Genomic DNA, 20,941 nt, shown 5'->3' with positions numbered 1-20,941 from the left:
TATAAATATACCACTTAAATTTGTCTTAAAAATGTTGAGTGTTTTATTGTTCTAAATAATGGTTTCAAAACAATGTGCAATCAAAGTTCTTTTATAAAAGAATTCACAGAATACTGCAAACGAGGATATCAACGTAACTACCTTCAGTGAAGACGGCGCAGAGCTAGAAGAGCACCAGCCTTTTCTACCACTTAAGCAATCAAATTGCTCTAGGTGCTTTGCTGTCTTGATTTGAATATTGGATAGATAACTCTTCGGGGCTCCTCGGTAAAATGTGTCTCTCCGTGATGGCCACAGGGAAGCACAGATTGTGATGAGAGGGACCTGAGCCCCCGATACTGTATTACCGGTAGTTCTTTGCTGTTAGGAATAAAATATCGTGTGATTCAGCTGATTGGTTTCCTGGTCTTCTCTCTTACAGAAGAAGCACGCATAATTGTTAGGAAATGTGAAGCTAATGTTAATATCGGTTTGAATGGTAAATTTATGTTCAATAATTAGGAGTCAGATTATCAAATTGAGTATCGTGATAAAGACCTTCAACCTAACATTAGTAATTTCTCAGCTACGAATGTCCACCATTTGGTTCCATATGTATAAACTTATCAAATAGTTCACAAATTGTATTTCATCTCTGAGCCTTATGTACACTGGAAATGAGCCATATAAGGCTTGCGAGCCATAGGTCCCTGACCCATCCATCCATCCATTGTCTTCCGCTTATCCGAGGTTGGGTCGCGGGGGCAGCAGCGTTAAAAGGGAAGCCCAGACGTCCCTATCCCCAGCCACCTCCTCCAGCTCATCCGACGGGATCCCGAGGCGTTCCCAAGCCAGCCGAGAGACATAGTCTCTCCAGCGTGTCCTGGGTCGCCCTCGGGGCCTCCTGCCGGTGGCACATGCCCAGAACACCTCCCGAGGGAGGCGTCCAGGAGGCATCCTTAATAGATGCACGAGCCACCTCAACTGGCTCCTCTCAACGCGGAGGAGCAGTGGCTCTACACCGAGTCCCTCCCGGATGACTGAGCTTCTCACCTTATCTCTAAGGGAGAACCCAGCCACCCTGCGGAGGAAACTCATTTCGGCCACTTGTATCCGGGATCGTGTTCCTTCGGTCATGACCCAAAGTTCATGACCATAGGTGAGGGTAGGAACGTAGATCGACCGGTAGATCGAGAGCTTTGCCTTTCAACTCAGCTCCCTCTTCACCACGACGGACCGGTAGAGGGTCCGAATGACGGCAGACGTTGCACCGACCCGTCTGTCGATCTCCCGTTCCATCCTACCCTCACTCGTGAACAAGACCCCTATATCTAGTCGGAATTTCTCAACCTCACGCACCAACTCGGGCTCCTTCCCTGCCAGAGAGGTAACGTTCCATGTCCCAAAAGCCAATTTCTGTAGCCGGGGATCGTCGCGCCAAGGAACCCTCCCTTGGCCGCTACCCAGCTCTCTGCGCACCCAACCCCTTTGGACCCTCCTGCAGGTGGTGAGCCCATGGGAAGAGGGCCCCACGTCATCCCTTCGGGCTTTGCTCGGCCGGCCCCCGTGGGTAAGGGTCCGGCCACCAGGCGCTCGCCAGCGGACCCCACCTCCAGGCCTGGCTCTAGAAGGGGGCCCCGGTAACCCGCGTCCGGGCGAGGGAAATTGAGGACCAACTTTTTGTCTCATCATAAGGTTCCTGACCCCTGGTCTAAAATGTAGTCTAGATGTTTGCTCATTATTATCAGTTACAATGTGATTGGTTCGTATTGTCTTCTGCATTTTCAATGTAAAAATCATAACTTTTTAAACCTGGAGAATTATATTGGGAGGGACACTAATCCCGTCTTGTTCTTGTGGACTCATGCTCGTGAGACATCTCGCCGTGGGAGATTAATAAGGATGTCTGGCCAAGTATGAACTTGCAAACCTGATTGTTGTTGTTTTATCAAATAATTGGCCAGTTAAACGTGATATTTTCCAAATATCTGATTATCTTGTCCCCCAAAAAACACAATTTCAAATCAGTCTGGCCCCATTTGGTGTTCAAGCCAAGCATGGAAGCACTCACTCACCACTTGTGTTGTAAAAAAAACCTAAAAAATGACATCAGGTTTTACTGTCTGATTCTTTTGTGAAGCAAAATTTCTCATGTTTCCTTTTGTAGATGTGAGGAGGAGTTAGAGTGGAGTTAGGAGGAGGAGGGACTCATTAAAAGAGTCAGCATTACAAAGGGAATGCGTCATGAGTCAGAAGTCGGTCACCTGCTATGACTTCATTGCGCTGTTCCACTTCTCATTGCTCGAGGACACACGGCTATTATTCGTGTAAAAAACATGAGTTTTCCAGATGCACGCGGTAAATGAATGTTTTATCGACCTTAATTGAAGCCTCTGAAGCGGAGTGTCCTTTCAGGGTCTGAATGCAGCGGCATTTGGCTGGAGAAGGTCAGACAGGCTTCAAATGGAGCCGATGGACACGGTATGATGCCCACACAGTAAATACTGGTTTGAAACACATCGTAAAAAACATTAAAGGAACAGTGTCTATTATTTGACCACTGCATGTCTTTGTATTGTGCAGTGCAATAGAGAATGAGTTGTTAGGATCTGACACAACTCCTACCACCAGAGGGCCCCAACCGAGGTTTGGTCTGGGCACAGGTGTGTCTGGTCACTGCACACCTGTGCCCAGTTATCCTGCACCCTTTGAAAAAGACATTTTGATCTCCACACTTGGTTGGGTGATTGTGACATTTTGTTAGTTCTTCGGTCATTCTTATGTGTCATTCTCACTTCCACCAACGCGGCAGGTTTGTTTGTGTGTTTGTCTCTGGTTACTTTGTTACTTTGCTCCATGTATTTTCCAGTTCCAGTTTTGGACTTTGATTTTTGTCCGGACATTTCCTTGTTTAGTGAACCCGTGTTTGTTTGCTGCTCTGTACCTTATTTTGTAAATAAATACCATGTCTCTCCTTGAGCACCCCTGCCTCTAGTTTCTGTCTTTCCCACATGGGTCCATCATCTACCATCAAATCATAACAAGAGTGTTAAAAAAACTGAATATAGAATACAATATACAAAGCCTCAAAGTGGCCATAAAGCATAATTTTTCTTTTAATTTTTTCTCCCAGCCTTCAGCAAGATTTTTGGATACCCGTAGCAATTATGTCAGCTCTCTTTAGGTGAAGCTCATGGTATGTAAAATAAATGCTAATTCCTCCAACAATGAGAATTTTAAAAAGTGTACGTCTATATGACGGTTCCTGCGTTTTTTTTTAACCACCAGAGGGCACTAAATAATACACACTGTCCATTTAACAAGACACCAACTGTCACGATTGCCCATCGCCCTCACCTGTGCCCGCCCGTTTGGCACCAGCTGCTGCTCGTTGCCTGATTGACTCCCCTGCTATTTAAACTCAGTACTCCATTCACTCCTTGTCAGTCTGTCAACAAACCTCTGCACTTGCAAGGTATGCATTTCGACTCTGTCCGGTATCCTGCTCGTGTATTCAGTATCCGGTATCGATCCTGTCTTTCCCGTCATGTCTGGTATCTTGCTCGTGTATCCTGTATCTGGTATCGATCCCGTTTGTCCTGTCCAGTTTCGATCTCGTCTGCCCCTGGCTTCCTGTTTTCCCGCGCCTGACCTCTCTGTCTCACTTCGCCGAATTGCTGGCAGTTGTGTTCCCGCGCATGACTGCCCAGTTTTCGTTAAATAAAGCTTGGTGTGAAAATGTTACACGTTTGGGTCCACCGTCTGTTTGGGTTCTGACACCAACTTTCGATCCTCAAGACTTATATATTTGGTTTTAAAGTAAATCTTGGAAAAAAATTATAATTTTCAAGACTTTGCAAGAAAATATGTCTTTGAATAAATTACTCCCTTGAAGGTTAATTTGGAGCACATTTGACGAGGTAAACACAACAATGACTATTTTTAGACTACGTTTGGACCGTAGTGGATGGGTTCGACTCCTACTTTTTTTCTGTCTGTGAAAAATAAACTTTTATAGCAACCACTGTTGTGCAAATTTTCGGAACTACTGAGGGGGTGGAGCTACGTGGTGGTCAAGCATGGCCACGCCCACTGCTATGACAATTGAATTCGGCCTTTTCAAATTCAATCTGTTGAATGTAACTTTCATATTACAAAGCCGAGCAAGAAGTCAGATTTATTTTTGTGTGAACCAGATACTCTACAACCGGGGTTTCAAAGACGCGTCCGTGGGCCAATTTCAGCCAGCAGGATGATAGTTTTAGGCTGCCGCCTTAATATGACCATTTAAAGGGACAGTATATATTATTAAGCGCCATTAAAAAATATAAATTTAGATTTATTTTAAAAATACCCAAAATACACAAGTTATTATATAAACATGCATGTTTTAAAGTACTTGTAAGTTCGGGAATTTACATTTATTATACATATCATTAGCCTCCTCTAGTGGGAGCTGACATTATTGTGTGCCATCCTGTTGCTACGGGTTTCCAAAAAACTACAGTATACCCACAAAAGGCTGGCCAAAAGAAAGAAAATAAAAAGGGTGCAGTTTGGTCACTTTGAGTCTGTGTAGTTTGTATTCTTCCTTGTGCTTTTAATCACATGTTTTTGGTTGCAATACACAATACAGCAACATCTACTGGTCAAATAATGCACACAGGCTCTTTAATGTGAATGCAGCCCCCGCAATTTATAGATTAATATATTACTGATTGTTTGTGAATTTAATAATACTTTTTTTAGATCTTATTTTGCGTAGCAATTTTTTAATAAGAGGCTTTATAATTTATTTTCCACCATGCTTATCTACTTTCATTTTACATTTAGCATGGCTGGAATTGCAACACTGTCATGATTACTGATTAGTATCACCTGTGCCCGCTCATTTGGCGCCAGCCGCTGCGGGCTACCTGATTGGTTCCCTGTCCTTTTTTTAAGCCCAGTCCTTTCATTCTCCGGTTGTCAGTCCGTCAGCGAACCTCTGTTGCTACAAGGCAAACACTTTGACTCTGACTCCCGTAGGACCCGCTCTTTGCACCCTTTTTTCCGCCCGTCCGTTCCTGATCTCCCCTTTTGTCTTTGGCATTGACCTGTTTTTTGATCCTGACCACGTTTGCTCTCCCGTCCCGGCTTACGATCCGTTTTTGATCTCGACCACGTTTTTGCTCTCCTGTCCCGGCTATTGACCTGTTTTTTCCGTCCTTGACACCGCCATCTCTCGCTCCGGAAGATCCGGATCGCGCGCGCTGCCCTTCCTCTTTCTATGAATAAACTTGTGGTTAACGCTACATATTTGGGTCCTGATTCCGTTCTGGTTGTGACAAACACAATATGAAGCAGGAAGGGGGGTGATATGGGCATGGTGATTTCATGCTCGTCTGTTTTTTTTTTGTAGCCTGAAAATGCAACAATATTTGTTTCAAATACAGTCCAAACGACAATCCCATATATATGAGAAAAGAAGACTTCAATAGTACTTGATGAAAGAGCTGACTGAGGCTGCAAACATCACTTTGAGCCAGGAGATGGCGGCAGAGAGTCGCAAAATTTCAAGTTGCGAACACCACCTTAAACAATATTCAATCCTGTGGTTGTATCGACGTGTTTTAATTTTAGCCTTACTTAAAAGAGTGTTTATGAGTATGATCATCAAATGTCAGTGATTGTGTGTAGAACATTTGAAAATGAGTGAAAATGTATTTTCCAAATCAAGGGAGAAAAAGACAATTACAAACCCCACCACAGATTTTTACACTGAACAATAGAGAACAAACTACATTCATCCAATTTTTTTCCAGCTGTTGTATCCTCTAAAAGGGCAACGAAATGCAAATCTCGGGGAATGATTTACACGTTCTTGCGCAATAGGAAACTATTTGACAAAGCAAATTTGTGCGCTTTATGCTCAATCCTAGACTGATTTCTGCACATTCTTACAGAAGTCTGTGCCTCACACTGTCTGACTTCACAAAGTGACTAATAACAGATTCAACTCTTGGTGGGTTTGCGGCTGGGGGAATTTTTCCTTTTTCCTTTGAACAAGAAACATGCACGCTGCTTTTCCTCTACAGCGGTTGTTCACCCTTCCAAGAAAAAACAGTAAATCATCTTTAAGCTTATCCTAGTCGCCTAGACTATTATTGGGACTTTAACAAAAGGAGACAAACTGAGGTCGTATCACTTGAAAACCAATTCAAGCATTTTGATCAGACTCTTTTGAAATTGCAGTCCGTTCGGACCTTTTGGGGTCAAGCGAGTACAAGTCACTAGTAAATCACTAACCTTTGGTAAATACTTCTAATTCCAAAAAGATGTCAGTCGGGGCTTTGAGTATTTTCTATGAGATTGCTGCCCTCTTGCGGACATTACGTAATACTGCAGTCCAAATGAGAGGATAGATAGGATAGATAGGATAGATAGATAGATAGATAGATAGATAGATAGATAGATAGATAGATAGATAGATAGATAGATAGATAGATAGATAGATAGATAGATAGATAGATAGATAGATAGATAGATAGATAGATAGATAGATAGATAGATAGATAGATAGATAGATAGATAGATAGATAGATAGATAGATAGATAGATAGATAGATAGATAGATAGATAGATAGATAGATAGATAGATAGATAGATAGATAGATAGATAGATAGATAGATAGATAGATAGATAGATAGATAGATAGATTTTTAGAGACATGTTTACAAAAGCTCAAACTGGCTAACCTGGGCTAGCCGGTGGCCTGCTTTGGCCAGCTAGGGGGCCGAGGTGGGACCTAACCATACGATACGGAGGTGGTCAACCAGTATATGCTGTCGGGCCTCTCTGTCGAAGAAGGGTTGCATGGCACCGCAACTCACCCCTTTTCATTCTGTGGTCTTAATGTTCTGTGTCAGGTTGGGAAGAGAGATTGAATGTTTGGTGGATGTGAGTGTGTTCTTGACTCTGGCCAACTACCACTAGGAGGATATGGCTTAGATATAGAATAGATTGTTTACCAAAGCTTTATAATGTTATTATAAATAAAGACACAAAATAAAGCAAATATTTGGACTTAGAATGCTTCTTCTAAATGTAGTAAAATGTTATTGTCGTCAGGCTCCAAAGGGATGATATTATCTGCTGTTATATATAGGAAATGGCTTATCCTGCATCCCTATTCATTAAATTTTTAAGTAAAAGCTAAAATGTATTTGGTTGAAAATGTATTACATGTCCAAAACTCAATTGACTACTGGAATCTGGCCCGATTGCAAGTAATTATTCTATTTCCATCATACTATACGCGGCTTCAGTTGCACTGGAAAGTGGGAAGTAAAACTACTGCTTGAAAAAGAAGCTGTACAGAATTTGGAACTTTGTCTCTGACGCCATCTCCTGGCTTGAAATGATGATAATAGCCTCAGTCAGCTGGAGTACGTGCATCTTAGACTTCGGAAAAATAGTATTTTTTCATCTTTTTGTGGTTTGGGTTGGCATTTGGACTCCTAGAAGTAGGCCTTTTCTTACTTTCACCATGTTAATGCTAAACTGACAAACAGAAATATGTCATGATTGCCGATATGCTTCACCTGTGCCCGCTCCTTTGGTGCCAACTGCCTCGGACTCTGATTGGCTCTCTTTCCCTATTCAAACCCACTCCTATCTGTCCCCTGTTGTCAGTCCATCTGTGAACCTCAGTTTACACTAGGCAAGCCTTTTTTTTTACCCTGACTTCAACCTTTTTATTTTGCTCCTGTCTGACCCCTGGCTTTGACCTGTTTTCGGTCCTGACCACGTCTACTCTCCTGTCCCAGCTTTCAACCTTTTTTGTCCCCACTATGTCTACTCTCCTCTACTGGCTTAAGACTTGCTTCCGACCACATTTTTGCTCTCCACGTTTAGCCCAGGTTAGCCAGTTTGAGCTTTTGTAAACATGTCTCTAAAAAGCTTATCTATCTATCTATCCATCTATTTATCTATCTATCTATCTAGTGACACCGCCATCACTCGCCACGGAAGTCCCACTTCCGCGTTCGGAGCAACCTGCTTCCCGCGCCCAGCGATCACCGGATCGTGGGGGCAACCCTTTCCTTTCTTCCAATAAAACTGAGAGAAACATAACGCAAGTGGGTCCTGTCTCTGTTCTGGTCCAGACAAAATAAATAAACAACGGGACGAGCATTAAGTAGGACTTCTCCTCACCTCATTCCTCAAATCTATTGTGTTGAGCCCTGAACAGCTCTAATAAAAGAAGATCGACACAGTGGAAAATAAAGCATATGGGATCCTTGAACTGAGCTGGGCATTGTTAACACATACTTCATAGAGAAAATATTTAATGTTAAACTTTTTAAGGACACCTCAAACGACGTAACCCAGCTTTAATCACAACCTCCAAGATAAAGGTATCTTTGCGAAAATAAAAATGGCTAGAACCTTCCATCACTATCACCATTTTATATTATGGGGAATAAATACGTATAAAAACATGGTCGTTCTGTCATTTTTTCTGTCATATGTCATTCTACACATTGATGGAGTTCAGCAACCCAATGACCCTAGTAAGGACAAGCAGTGCTGAAAATAGATGGATGGATCTTAGATTTTCCATATGTATATGATGTGCCACAAGATGCTCCTTTATGACTCAGAGTCAAAAAGGGGTCAATCCTGGTTTTCACGTCAGTCACGCCTCTGTTGAGTATAAATTAACAAATGTTGTTTTAACACGGCAAAAACGCTGTTCTCAAGCTGTGAGCATGTCCGTGTGTGGGTATGTCAATGTGTGTTTGAGCAGTGTATTTTTAGCGTGCTGTAAATAACTAAGAGGGGGTTGAGTGCATGGTTTATCTATATATACAGTGTGTGTGCGTCCCCACAAATGAAATTACATCACAAACATAAATTAAACATGTCCTTGCACCAACAGGATTCTGTACTGTCAGTATTGTTGATAGAGTAACTGAAAGTGTTATTCTTTTCTTTCTGGGCCTTATCTTTGGAAGACGGAGGGCCAAGCGAGCATTTAGTCAGGTCTGCGTCACTGATAGCTGCAAATTCGCTTGGCCGGCATGAAGAACATCTGCAAACACGTTCCAGTGTCACTGATTTGAGATTTAAATGCAGTCATTCAACTGTATAGGAAACACTTGTCTGTGTGGGGGGCTCAAAAGAATGAGCAATGCGCATACTTGACCTATTTCTGATTGCAGATTTGGGAGCACACATTGGACTGTCCGGATTTGCTTTTGCCAAATAGTGAAGCCACATAAATAGTCTTTTGTTATATATTTACCATACATAAGGCGCGTCGAACTATAAGGCGCATGAAACTGAGACCAAAGCTACTTTCTTAATCCGTGTATAACCGCTGGGCTCTACATACACTTACGTAATAGTGCAATGATTAATCAGTCGATAAGTGTCGCTGATTAAAAACGAAAAACATTGTTTGCAACGGGGTTCAAACCCGGGTCATGGTTGCTAGCGTGCTGACAATTTAGTTGACATATGAGAAGGCAATGGAGTTTATATCATTATCACGCTTTTAACCTACGTGTCAGAGACACAGATTTGGCTGGTGCATTTTGTTCAACATTCTGATAGGTTAAACTAGCTAAACAAGCAAGTATAGCATTTTGTTAAGTCTCTCTTTTGTTTGATTGTTTCTCATTTCATTGTATATTTGGCTACAAAACACTGTGCATTGTCTGACCGACTGATTCAGAATCAGTCCGTTAAAGCTTAGCACTTTGTGTTCCTAAACGTCAATATTCAATAGAGTCTAATGATATTTTTAGCATTGTTACACACATTTTAATTTATATTTTTTTGCATGTTTTTCAGATGTTCTGAGTTTTTCAGTCAACATTGGTTAGAAGTTGAATCGGAAATAGTTTTTCTTATCCATCCATCTATCCATCCATTATCTGCACTGCTTATTCTCAGTAGAGTTGCGGGGGTGCTGGAGCCCATCCCAGCAGTCTTCAGGAAGTAGGCAGAGGTCACCCTGAACTGGTTGCCAGCCAGTCACAGGGCACACAGAGACAGACAACTCACTCGCCCATTCACACCTAGGGACAATTTCAAACCATTACCCCCCGTGGTGAGATCATTAGATCACCCTTGCGCCCTGAAATGCTTCCTGCTGTGTGCCAAGACGTGACTCACAAACTCACTTATCAAGGTACCTTGGGCACAAAATGGGCAATATGTTGGCTTGTGTTTCTTAGGTATTAAGCTTAGCACGCATTTGTTAGGAACATTCCTCAAATTAGGCACAATCCAAATTCCTGTGTTCCTCCAAGAAATTACCACGTTGCCATCTTTGTTCAACATTTTTCCCACAAGGTTTCTCTTGGAAAAGCGAGTTTCTCTTGTCAACAATCTCCTTTCTTCTTTTGTTTGACTCAATTTTTTCTTGTCATGTAAATGAACGTAGTTTTCCGTATCAAACCACTTGCATTATTCATTTGTGTGTCATTACTATTTTCCTTCTGGAATGATCGATTCTTATCCATATCAATGAACTGAAAAATAGATAATTTAAAGCTAATATGAAAGATATGTTTAGAGTATTGCTTCCTTCATGATAAATGCTAGACACAATATGAGGGGGGGAAACCGTAAGCACCACCTGCTAGCTGAATAGGAAATCACCGAATTAGATTCGGAACTAAATAAATGTAATTCGTCAGCAAGACAAACTCATACAAAAACAAAGAAAATTTTAAAAAAGGGAAAAAGTAGCAAAAAACACACACAACATTTTGGAGATCATGGCCAGCCCAAATGCCCAAACATCAACAAGTTAAGCACCTCGGCACCCAAGTTTGTCATGCTTTCGTCCCTCCAGAAGAAACAGGACACAAGAAAGCAGCCTTGTCACTCTGGTCAGGGTGACACAAAATACTCTTCTGTTCAACAGCAGGGCGCGACAGCTTTCACTGGTTTACCCCTGCCGCATCATACGGGTGCCCTGCCCATTCCTTAGAAGGCGTCTAAACATCCCACTATCCTTTTACAACACCTCTCCAGTCATACCTATCACCAACAAGAGCTTTAGCTTCCACTAGATTTAGACCGCTTTCCTGCAGTGCACTCATAACACCATCCATCCACGTCAATAACGGCCTTCCTCTTGGTCTCCTTCCATTTATTTCTGCTCTGTAGATCGTCTTCAACATTCGTTCCTCATCCATCCTCTCCATGTACTCTCTCATCCACATGCTTGCTCTGTTCCACTACTGCTCCAGTTCTGTCTCTCACAATTTCATTTCTTAATCTATCCGATCTTGTCACTCCTAACATCCTCCCCAAACACTTCATCTAAAAAATATTTATCCTCTCCTCTCTATCTCCACTCCCTAAGAGACAGCAAGGCCAAGAAAGGGGGGTGGGAGACAGAAAGGTCCCGCAAACCCTAGTTATAGGGTCACTAAATGTGAGAGGATCTGGAAGTAAAGCAACTGAGAGGAAGAAAGAGGAGGTCGGAAGGATGATTAGGTTTATTTATTCATAAAACTGCCTTTGCCTCACCAGAAACAAGCCTAACCATATGTCAATGTGTCAAATAGTGACCCCACCTTCAATCAAACATATTTGAGAGTTACCAAATAGTGAACTCGCAGTTGACTCTTGTAAGAGAACTCCATGCAGAGGCCACAATGAACTTGCAAACCTGATGAGTGGCAGTGGATTTCCGCTGACTCTGCATTCCAGACGAATCGGGCTGCCCTCGGCTACCTCCTGACTTTTGAGCTTCTGCACAAAGCACGGCGGTGATGTAGGTGCAGCGGGTGCTGGTGCAACTTTGGAGTGTGGGTGCTTAGGAGCCTCAGGTGGTGCCTCCAGAGGGCCCACCTGCTGAGGGCCTGCCTTCTGAGTCTGCTCCGGTTGACTGGAGGCGGCAGATGGAGCCGGGGTCCCCCCAGGGACTGGCCGTTGGTTCCCGGGTGATAGATATCCACTATCCGGTGAAGATGCCTCTCCTTCCCCCCCTTGTTCCAAGTGGGAGGAACCCTTAAAGATGGATGACAGCTCCTCAATGAAAGTGGCAGCACGGCTGCAGAACTCGGAAGCCGAAGACACCCGGTCGTTGAGCTCCAAGCCTTCATGGAGCAGCCGAGGTTTATCCTGTTTGTAGACCGGCGGGACCGGCTTAAGGCGGATCTCCTTCTCTGGTGAGGCCACTGTCGTCAGGACGGGGTCATTAGTCCCCGAGGTTTTGGTCACCAGGGCAACTTCGCTGTCCTGCGAGGTGGTTTGCTGGTCTTCAGACGATTCTTCGAAAGCCTCCCAGGCCAAATCCAGGCTGCGGTTGATCTCCTCAGCGTTCAGAAAGGTGGTGAGGTCAGCAAACTCCCCATCACCAGCGTCCATTTGGGCCTGGAGGGCGGCATCTTCACCCAAGGGGGTGGCAGCTATGCCTTCCGCGGGGTCCTTGAGCAGTACAGAGATTGGGGGGAGTGGGCGGTTCCAACTCCCGTCTTGCATCCTACCAAAAAAAAAATAATAATAATTGCTGAATTGCACATCTTAGTGTTTCTGATGATTTTCAATAGGAGCCAGCTGATATGTATTTTTGGTTTAAACCATTCTTTCAGAACTAGTTTCAAGAATTGACATGGTATTTCTATCAGACAATTCTTCTGTTTTTTTATGATATTGTAAAGGAAGTTTGTGTTGGCTAATCTTTGAAGACTTCTCACAAAGTGACAGCCGCAGATTAATCAGTCAGGGCCATAGGTTTTGGACCATTGGACCCTTTTCTGTGCTCAAGGGTTTGACTCCTCCAACACATTAATATTACCCATATATTTATGAACATTGACGTGTGGTGAGGTTCATGTCTGGCAAGGCACAGTAAAATTTACAAATAAATGAACCTACATCTGTCATGAACCAGAACAGGATCAGGACCCAAACGCGTGACATTACTCACACAAGCCTTTTATTTTATGGGAAATGGGGACTCATGCACTTTAGGCAGCAGTCTGGGGTGAAATGATAGGAAGCCAGAGGCCAACGAGTTCAATTCCAATTACCTGAGTTGATATCAGACAGATGGGGGTGATACCAGGCAGGATAGATAATGAAACAGCATATCGAAAATAAACAGGACTAACTAGACGGGAACGAAAATTGGAGAAAATAATAAACAGGACAAAAATAGACGGAAACAAAACTGGAAACTAAAATTAAACAGGACAAAATAAACGGGAACAAAACCGGACAGGAAATACCAACAGGAACAGGACCAAGTCGAAACCCACGTCTTGCGGGGCAGAAGTTCGTTGACGGACTGACCAAGGAAAAATGAGAGCACTGGGCTTAAATAGACAGAAAGCCAATCTGTCAATGAGCCGCAGCTGGTGCCACACGGGTGGGGCCAATTGGGCACCATGGCAACCGTGAAAACATCTTATTCATCATTTGATTGGTAGAGCAAGAAAACAATGTAGAAACTGTAGCATAGAAAATCTATTATAATCATCTATTATGAAAAAAATCAAAGATAAGAGAAAAAAAACTAGATGGTTTCACTTGCATTTAGCTTGCTAATACTATCATTAAATCTATTGTTTGGGGCTGAGGTGTGCGCCAAATTAGAATACTTGGTCTCATTATCGCCCTCGGCCATGAGGCAGGATTATCGCGTGCTTCACTTTACATCAGCAGACGCTTAGCACAGCCATGAATTACATACTGATTGTCTTGATAAGTGTCAAAATATAATGGGAAAATTCCACGATTTTGATAGCAAAAATCCCAAAATTGTGACGTTAAATGAGAAATAACTTTAACATTGAATCAATATAACCATTTGAAAAAAATGTACCTTTTTTTCCAATGATGACACGTGAGGCACAGTCTCACCCGGCACCCGTGACTGCCCCTTACTGTTTATACACTAAGGCAAGAATATTCAATTACAAAATCAGTTCGGACAAACTTTCATATCAATTGATCTAGGTGGGCCAGTTACACAGGAAAAACAAATGATAATATATCACTTAGGCTATCTGTTCTTGTAGTCATTGACTTTCTTCCTTTCGTTTAACAGGAATTAAAACATGTAGAAGTTCAACCCTGTAAATGTTTTGAGGGTTAAATTAAAGGATTGGATTTAATGTTTCAATGTTGTGTGGGAACACCCATGTCCTCAAGAAGGTGCCAGAGGACAAATTGACTGGAGAATCCCCACACCTGCCTCTAATCTCCCACACCAGACGCTCATTACACTGCATATATCGACTGTGCCAACAGTAGAAGCTGTTGGATCTTTGCTTTCCAGGTTGATGTCCTACCTGCACTTGTCTCCCGACCCTTTGACTCATGTTTGTGCCCGACGCAAGTCTTCTTTTACCTTTGAGCTGTGAATTTTCCGGACTTTGTTTTCATTTGTCATTTTCTTCCCTTTCTTGTGCGGAGGGTTTTTTGTGAATTGCCTTTGCCCCCTAAAAAAACTTGTCAGCTCAGCTCATGTGTCAAAATAGAAAAGCTATCCACACATCAAAACAACAACCAATCATGTGTGAAGACTCTTACACACTGTAAGAATTTCCAAATTAAAGCCAAACAAGAAGTCATCAAGATACAGATGAACTTAAGTGGGCCAGACCACAAGCTTGTCCCTTCAGTAGTTGTGGGCCAGTAATTGAATATGACTAAAGTGTTACCTAAAACAAGGCCTATATATATTTCACAGTGAATTTTACCAACATGTTACGAAACAGCCGCGTACGTATCGCTCTGTGCCCGGGTGCCTCCTGGCGTCCTGAGGAGCAGCTGCTGTTATTTTTAAATCCGCCGGTGCCGCAGGCACCATGTCGCCCGACCCGGATCGCTGGCCAAGCCAAAAGGAAGTGGCAGGCTTCGAACATCCCATGGAAAGTTATCTCATCCACTGCCATTAACAAATATAAACTGCTAGGTTATGTTCACCAGCAACAAAGTGGTTCAAATGTGGGCAGCATTAAATATGAATGTGGAAAGTTTCAAATGACACTACATGAGGCCTGCTGGGCCTTTGGCAGTCAATGGGAGAAACATGCTTCTGAAATATAAGAATTTATTCAAATTGGCTTCTTTTGAGAGGGTATTTGATGCAAATGTTTTTGTGTGGATTAATTATTGGATTATTTATGTACATCTGCCATTCAACACATGAACTGTGCCCATTCAGTGCTTACTTCAATACACAGATTACACCCGGTGTTTCATACTCAGCCTGGCCAAATGCAGTCCACTGGGATGCTAGTTTTAGGTTCCTTGTCTCGATATGAAAAGTTCACGTGCAGCCCACATGCATTATGATTGACTGAATGATTAATTTACATAATAATTATTCAACATCCTGGTCATCCTGTAAGGGTGACTACCTCATGTGCAGTCCCTTCTCAAGGTTTCTTCATTTTCCTCATGTTGAGGTTTTAGATCAGGGGATGGTGTCATGGTCTGCGTTTATATAGCACTTTTCAAGTCAATGTAGACCTCCCAAAGCACTTTATAATGTGCTTCACACACACACACACACACACACACACACACACACACACACACACACACACACACACACACACACACTCACACACCAATCGCAGCCATGCAGCCGTGCAAGACGGCGACCTGCTTATTGGGATTCAGTGTCTTGCCCAAGGACACTTCGACATATAACACGGAGGAGCGGGGAATCGAACCTGCTCTACCCCCTGAGCTAATGCCGTCATAACAGTTTGCAATAATTTGTGGTGTGCGCAGCCCTTTGAGACTCTTTGTGATTAAGGGCGTAACAAATAAACATAACTTGACTTGTTTTTTACTTTTAGATTTTGTGTAGAAAATTTTAAATATGTTTTTACAAGATTGGAATGTTTTTATCAGAGCTTTTCTGGTGGAAAACCTTTTTTTACCAACCTCACTCAGAACCTAGTTAAAGCGGATTGAATTTAAGACCCCTAGTTGACACTGTACAGGTACATGCATAGGGGAAACAATGTTCACTTTCCACATTGGCGTTTCTCTCCCTCAAAATCAACGTAACAAATTTCCAAGTATGGTAAGGCCATCTTTTGTGCTTACTTGTTAAAAATTTTTAGAGGGTATACTCTTTACTGATAGAGAATGAGTCAAAAGATAATTTTCCATTTCAAATGCCTGGTGAAATTTTATCGAAGAGACCGTCTGTTTTGCCATCCCAACATTTTTGTTCATGTAGAGTGATGAGAAAAGAAAGGCTATTTTTGAACATTTATAATGAAGTAAAATTAAAAAGAACTTCAAATTGAGGGTTGACCAGGCTAGATCATGACAGTATACTGTAATAGTTTATCACTTCAATAAAAAAACAAACTCGCCTTCAATTGATCGTCTAGTCCAGACTTTCTTCTTTTCTCTGGTTTTGTCCTTCCAGTTTTGCCTCGTGGATGAGCCCAAAAAGGGAGACGTCTTTATTTTACACCAGCTAGCGAGACCACCTCATGGGCAGGGGGCGGTGTGCCTCTGCAGTCCCTGGCTGGGGTTGCATACCGAGTTTGTGTGTATGTGTGAGTGTGTAGCGTTGGGGGGACTATATTTGGCTCCCCCCAGGCTCAGGTTACAAAGGCCGGGGCTACCGGCAAAGAGGGAGAGCGGCGTTCAGGCGTTGCACCTGACAGACGACTGCAATGTGTAGCACAAACACAACTGGTGTGCTGAGTACACAATAATTCAGGCGATGACACAATGTTGGGACGTCACGGTTTGTGTCGTGGTTGTGGGTTGTCTAAGTCTCTGTTTGGTGTCTTGCTAGCCACATGCTTCAGTGTGTTTCATCTGTAAATGGACATGAAGGGATTATGAAATCCGGCGCTTGGCAGTCAAGGTCAAATCCTGATAATTCCTCCTTGACATCCAGCAACCTTTCTCTTTTTGAAAATGACACTTGACATGGCAAAATATGAAAACTAAAAAACACTTTTTAGTCATGATATTTTCAATTTCGTTCACATTTGGTAGTCGGGTGAACGGAGTGGATTATATTTTTCCCATCAGTAAATTTTGCTCTGAAACTGGACAGTCGTGACTCAAGGTTATTATTTGGGGGCAAAATTTACTGGAAGTCAGATGTTGGGTTTGTTGTAATATTGAAACATGTAACTGCCCAGATTTAGTTATAATTACACAACTTATTCATTTATAACGTATTTATTCATTTAGTCATGATTCTGTAACTTCAGTTGTGTATTATTTTGTCGCCAGAAATTGTCTTAAGCGCCATTGTTCGGTCTATCACCTAACTTCTTTGAGTAGAATACACAATGAGACAGGAAACATCAATTTTAGCCCATGAGGAGACGTGTAAAGGAGCACATTCCTGAGTTCGAACGTAGAAGATCACTTCAAGCGAAATCCAGCTCTGGACCCTTTCAGAGGAATATGGTTGATTTTTTTGTGAGCAAATTGAGCATGCGTGCTTGCGTGGGTTTCCTCCAGGCACTCCAGTTTCCTCCCACATTCTAAAAACATGCATGCCAGGTTAATTGGCCGGTCAAAATCGTCCCTATAGGTGTGAATGAGTGAGTGAGTTGTCTGTCTCTGTGTGCCCTGCGACTGGCTGGCAACCAGTTCAGAGTGTCCCCTGTCCACTGCCCAAAGATAGCTGGGATGGGCTCCAGCACCCCCGTTACCCTACTGAGGATAAGCGGTGCAGACAATGAACGGGATGGATGGATGTTCTGTAGCTTATTGGTGCCTGGAATATTTTTTTGAATAAAAACTTCTAAGGAACTGCTCATCCCTTTTTAGAATTTATTTAGAAAACAAGCTTCCTACCTACCAGACGAAAAGAACGATTTACAAACTGCTAAATCTAGTCCGGTCAGTTGGCACCATGATTTGCTCTTTGATAGGCACTGTGTTTACTCATATAGTTGCAACATTATGAAAGTCCCCTCTTACACTGGCCACCACTTTTTTGCCAAGTCTCAAAAAGGCAACTTTTCTACATCTTTTCAACCATGAATTTTAAACCCAAGTCTTTCGGATTCAACCTTGGCATCTTTTCAACCAGTTTTTGTTGGATTGGAAAGCAAACAGGCTAAATATTAACGTCTTTTACTAAATTCGCACCTTTTTCAAAGCAGAAAATAATATTGTATGCTTCAAAATTGAAAACAAGAGTCTTCTTCTTTGCCCAAAATAAGCATCATGTTCTTCTAGTTTCTACACCGACAACTAATATTGAATTCTTAAAGGCCAAGGAAATTTTCTAGGCCAAAAATCTGCATTAACTTAAATCCCAAAAACCAGTATCTTCTTTGCCCCTGTTGCAAAATTGAAATATATTACAGTTTATATTTAGCCACTATTATATGTTTTTAAACATACATCAACTGATGCAACCTGGACACATCATCAGTGATGTTACCTGGGGTAGTGTTTCGGGTCTTTCAGACATCATACTCCCTTACCCAGGTGACATAGCTACAGTTGATCAGACCCCAACTTGTGTCCACGTAGCGCTACCTCACCGACAGTGTAATTCTCCTCAATCAGAGCAACCTTGAGGTATCTTCTGCTGCCTCTGTGACCTCCTTAATTAATGGCCCTTCGTTTGTTGGCCCCTGTGATGCCCAAAATGTTGTAAACCCTGCAAAGAAACTGGCCGGCGAACACTCTGCATCCCACCGATAGGCTCACATTATGCTTTCCACCCGTTGCCCCGGCACTCCTGCACTAGGTCCGCAGAGTTTACCCTCTTTCTCTCGTGGCCTCCTCAATATGGTCCTCCCATGGTACCATGAGTTCCAAGAGTACGATCTGCTTGGAGGCCCGAGACATAAGCAGCACGTTGGGCCGCGGTGGTGTGGGAGCAATTGATTCTGGGCATTCTAGTTGCTTCCCTAGGTCAACTTTGATCACACAGTCTCGTGCCGTTGCGAGCAAGCCAGGTGAGGTACAGTAGCTCTGGCAGCTGATGGCTTCTCCTCAGCCTCAAAAAAAGCGATCAAGTTCTTCATGGGGTAGTGACGCTTGCATTGGCTAATCCCACAGCTGAGGGTGTTTGCTTTGGCCAGGGGTGGTGAAGAAGTTTGACACAAAGAGCCGGAATTTTTAACTGTGAGAGTCAAAGAGCAACACCACGCATTGACCGGCATTAGACGCAACCTATGCAGATGATTGGCAGTCAGTTATGTGTTCGGAGCAGCATAAAAACAACAAATCTGCCAAATTAATTTCAAAATATTATTTGTCATTAACTCTGATGGATTCAAGTGTGTTTTAAAAGGGAAAAGAACTAAAGAGGCAAAGAGCCACAGTATATCGATAATATGATGAGACAAAGAGCCACATTCTTATTAGCAAAGAGCCACATGAGGCTCTAGAGCCGCGTGTTCGCCACCCCTGGCTTTGGCCTTCAGGACTTGGTCATGGTGCCAACGGTAGATATATGGTTACGTAAGGCTTATTCTGGACATACACACAGTAAATTGTCTAAACGTAAATGGGTTTATATAGCTTTTCTAGTCAATGAAGACCTCCCAAAGCACTTTACAATGTGCTTCACACTTACCTGTTCACACACACACTCACACACACCGATAGCAGCGTCAGCCATGCAATGCAACTACCTGCTTATCGGGGGCATTAGAAATTCAGTATCTTGCCCAAGGATACTTGGACACATAACACGGAGGTGCTGGGAATTGAACCTACGACCTTTTTATACCAAGATGAGCGTAACATTGCCAAAATCCGTTCAATACTGTCTCAGTCTGATGCGGAAACTATAATTCATGCATTTGTTACCTCCCGTCTCGATTACTGTAATGCACTACTCTCCGGTCTCCCGAAGTCCAGAATCAAGTCTCTTCAGCTAGTACAAAACGCCGCAGCGAGGCTTTTAACTAGGACAAAAAAGTACGATCACATAACACCGATTTTGGCTAACTTGCACTGGCTCCCAGTTAGCCAAAGATGTGACTACAAAATCATACATGGACTTGCTCCCTCTTATCTTTCAGATCTGATCTGCCCCTATGTCCCGGTCCGAAGCCTACGATCTGAGAGTGCCGGTCTTCTGGTGATCCCGAGAGCAAAGAAGTGTTCTGCTGGTTCGAGAGCGTTCTCCATTCGGGCACCGGTGCTGTGGAATGCTCTTCCCCCTGAGATCCGATCCGCAACCTCAGTGGAAATGTTTAAATCTAAACTTAAAACTCACTTCTACTCCATTGCTTATGAATAATAACCTACTCTTCTTGTCGACTGAAAAATAGTCTGTGTAACATAGTATACTAATCTGTGAAGCCCTTAGAGACTTATTGTGATTAAGGGCTATACAAATAAAAATGACTTGACTTGACTAGACTTAATAAGTTCATTTGGATTTTTGTGCCGGATACATGTTTTAAGATAATGACGGGATCTTGTTGTCCCATGTTTTGTGCAACAGGCTTGGATGGAAACTTTCTCAACTACTCCTTCTTAGTACAATTCAAACACTGTTGCCTGCAAAGGGGGCCTTTTACGCTTGGCTGCGGGGCGACTGTGCCCATATCAGGAGCATCCAAATCCTTCAAAAGTGGATTTTTGGAGCTGATCCAGCGACAGCCACAGTGCAGACGCGTTAGCCTCACTTCTTGTCTATTTGCGGTGCTACGCTATCACATTTGGTGCCCTGGGAGATCTCTTCCCAGTTCTTGGGGCAATCTAGTGATTATAGTGGAGTGGGCTCCAGATAGACCCCGGAGGAATTTCCGCTGACAAACACGCATGCATAAAAGGTGTGCACTCGTCATCATGCCACTATAGTGGTGTGAATTCTTAAATAGTCACATGACCTCACCGCAACGTGTTCAGTCATTAAACAACTTTATCTGCTTGGGTATATGATAATAGTGTAAAAATATTTGACTATTCTTAAACTGCATACCTACAGCAGGATTACCAGCTTTACTAGTAGTCATCACATGACGCAGGAAGGTA

General features: G+C 42.9%; 1 protein-coding gene across 1 annotated transcript in view; it reads right to left on the bottom strand.

The window, feature by feature from the left end:
- The window catches only part of palld (palladin, cytoskeletal associated protein), an 82,535-nt gene extending 65,945 nt beyond the window's left edge, over nt 1-16,590 (bottom strand). Inside the window, exons 1-2 of the mRNA XM_088348962.1 lie at nt 16,333-16,590; nt 11,655-12,470 (exon numbers count right to left, since the gene is read on the bottom strand). Coding sequence (XP_088205088.1) covers nt 11,655-12,469 — 815 coding nt within the window. The 5' untranslated portion in view covers nt 12,470; nt 16,333-16,590. The remainder of the gene's footprint in view (nt 1-11,654; nt 12,471-16,332) is intronic.
- Between the last annotated feature and the right edge of the window lie 4,351 nt (nt 16,591-20,941).

Source organism: Urocampus carinirostris, chromosome 12 (genome assembly GCF_059441175.1).
Source record: "Urocampus carinirostris isolate Australia breed hairy pipefish chromosome 12, RoL_Ucar_1.0, whole genome shotgun sequence".
Classification (NCBI taxonomy): Eukaryota; Metazoa; Chordata; class Actinopteri; order Syngnathiformes; family Syngnathidae; genus Urocampus; species Urocampus carinirostris.
Note: the sequence above shows the minus strand (reverse complement) of the source record. Positions and strands in the feature narration are given on the sequence as shown.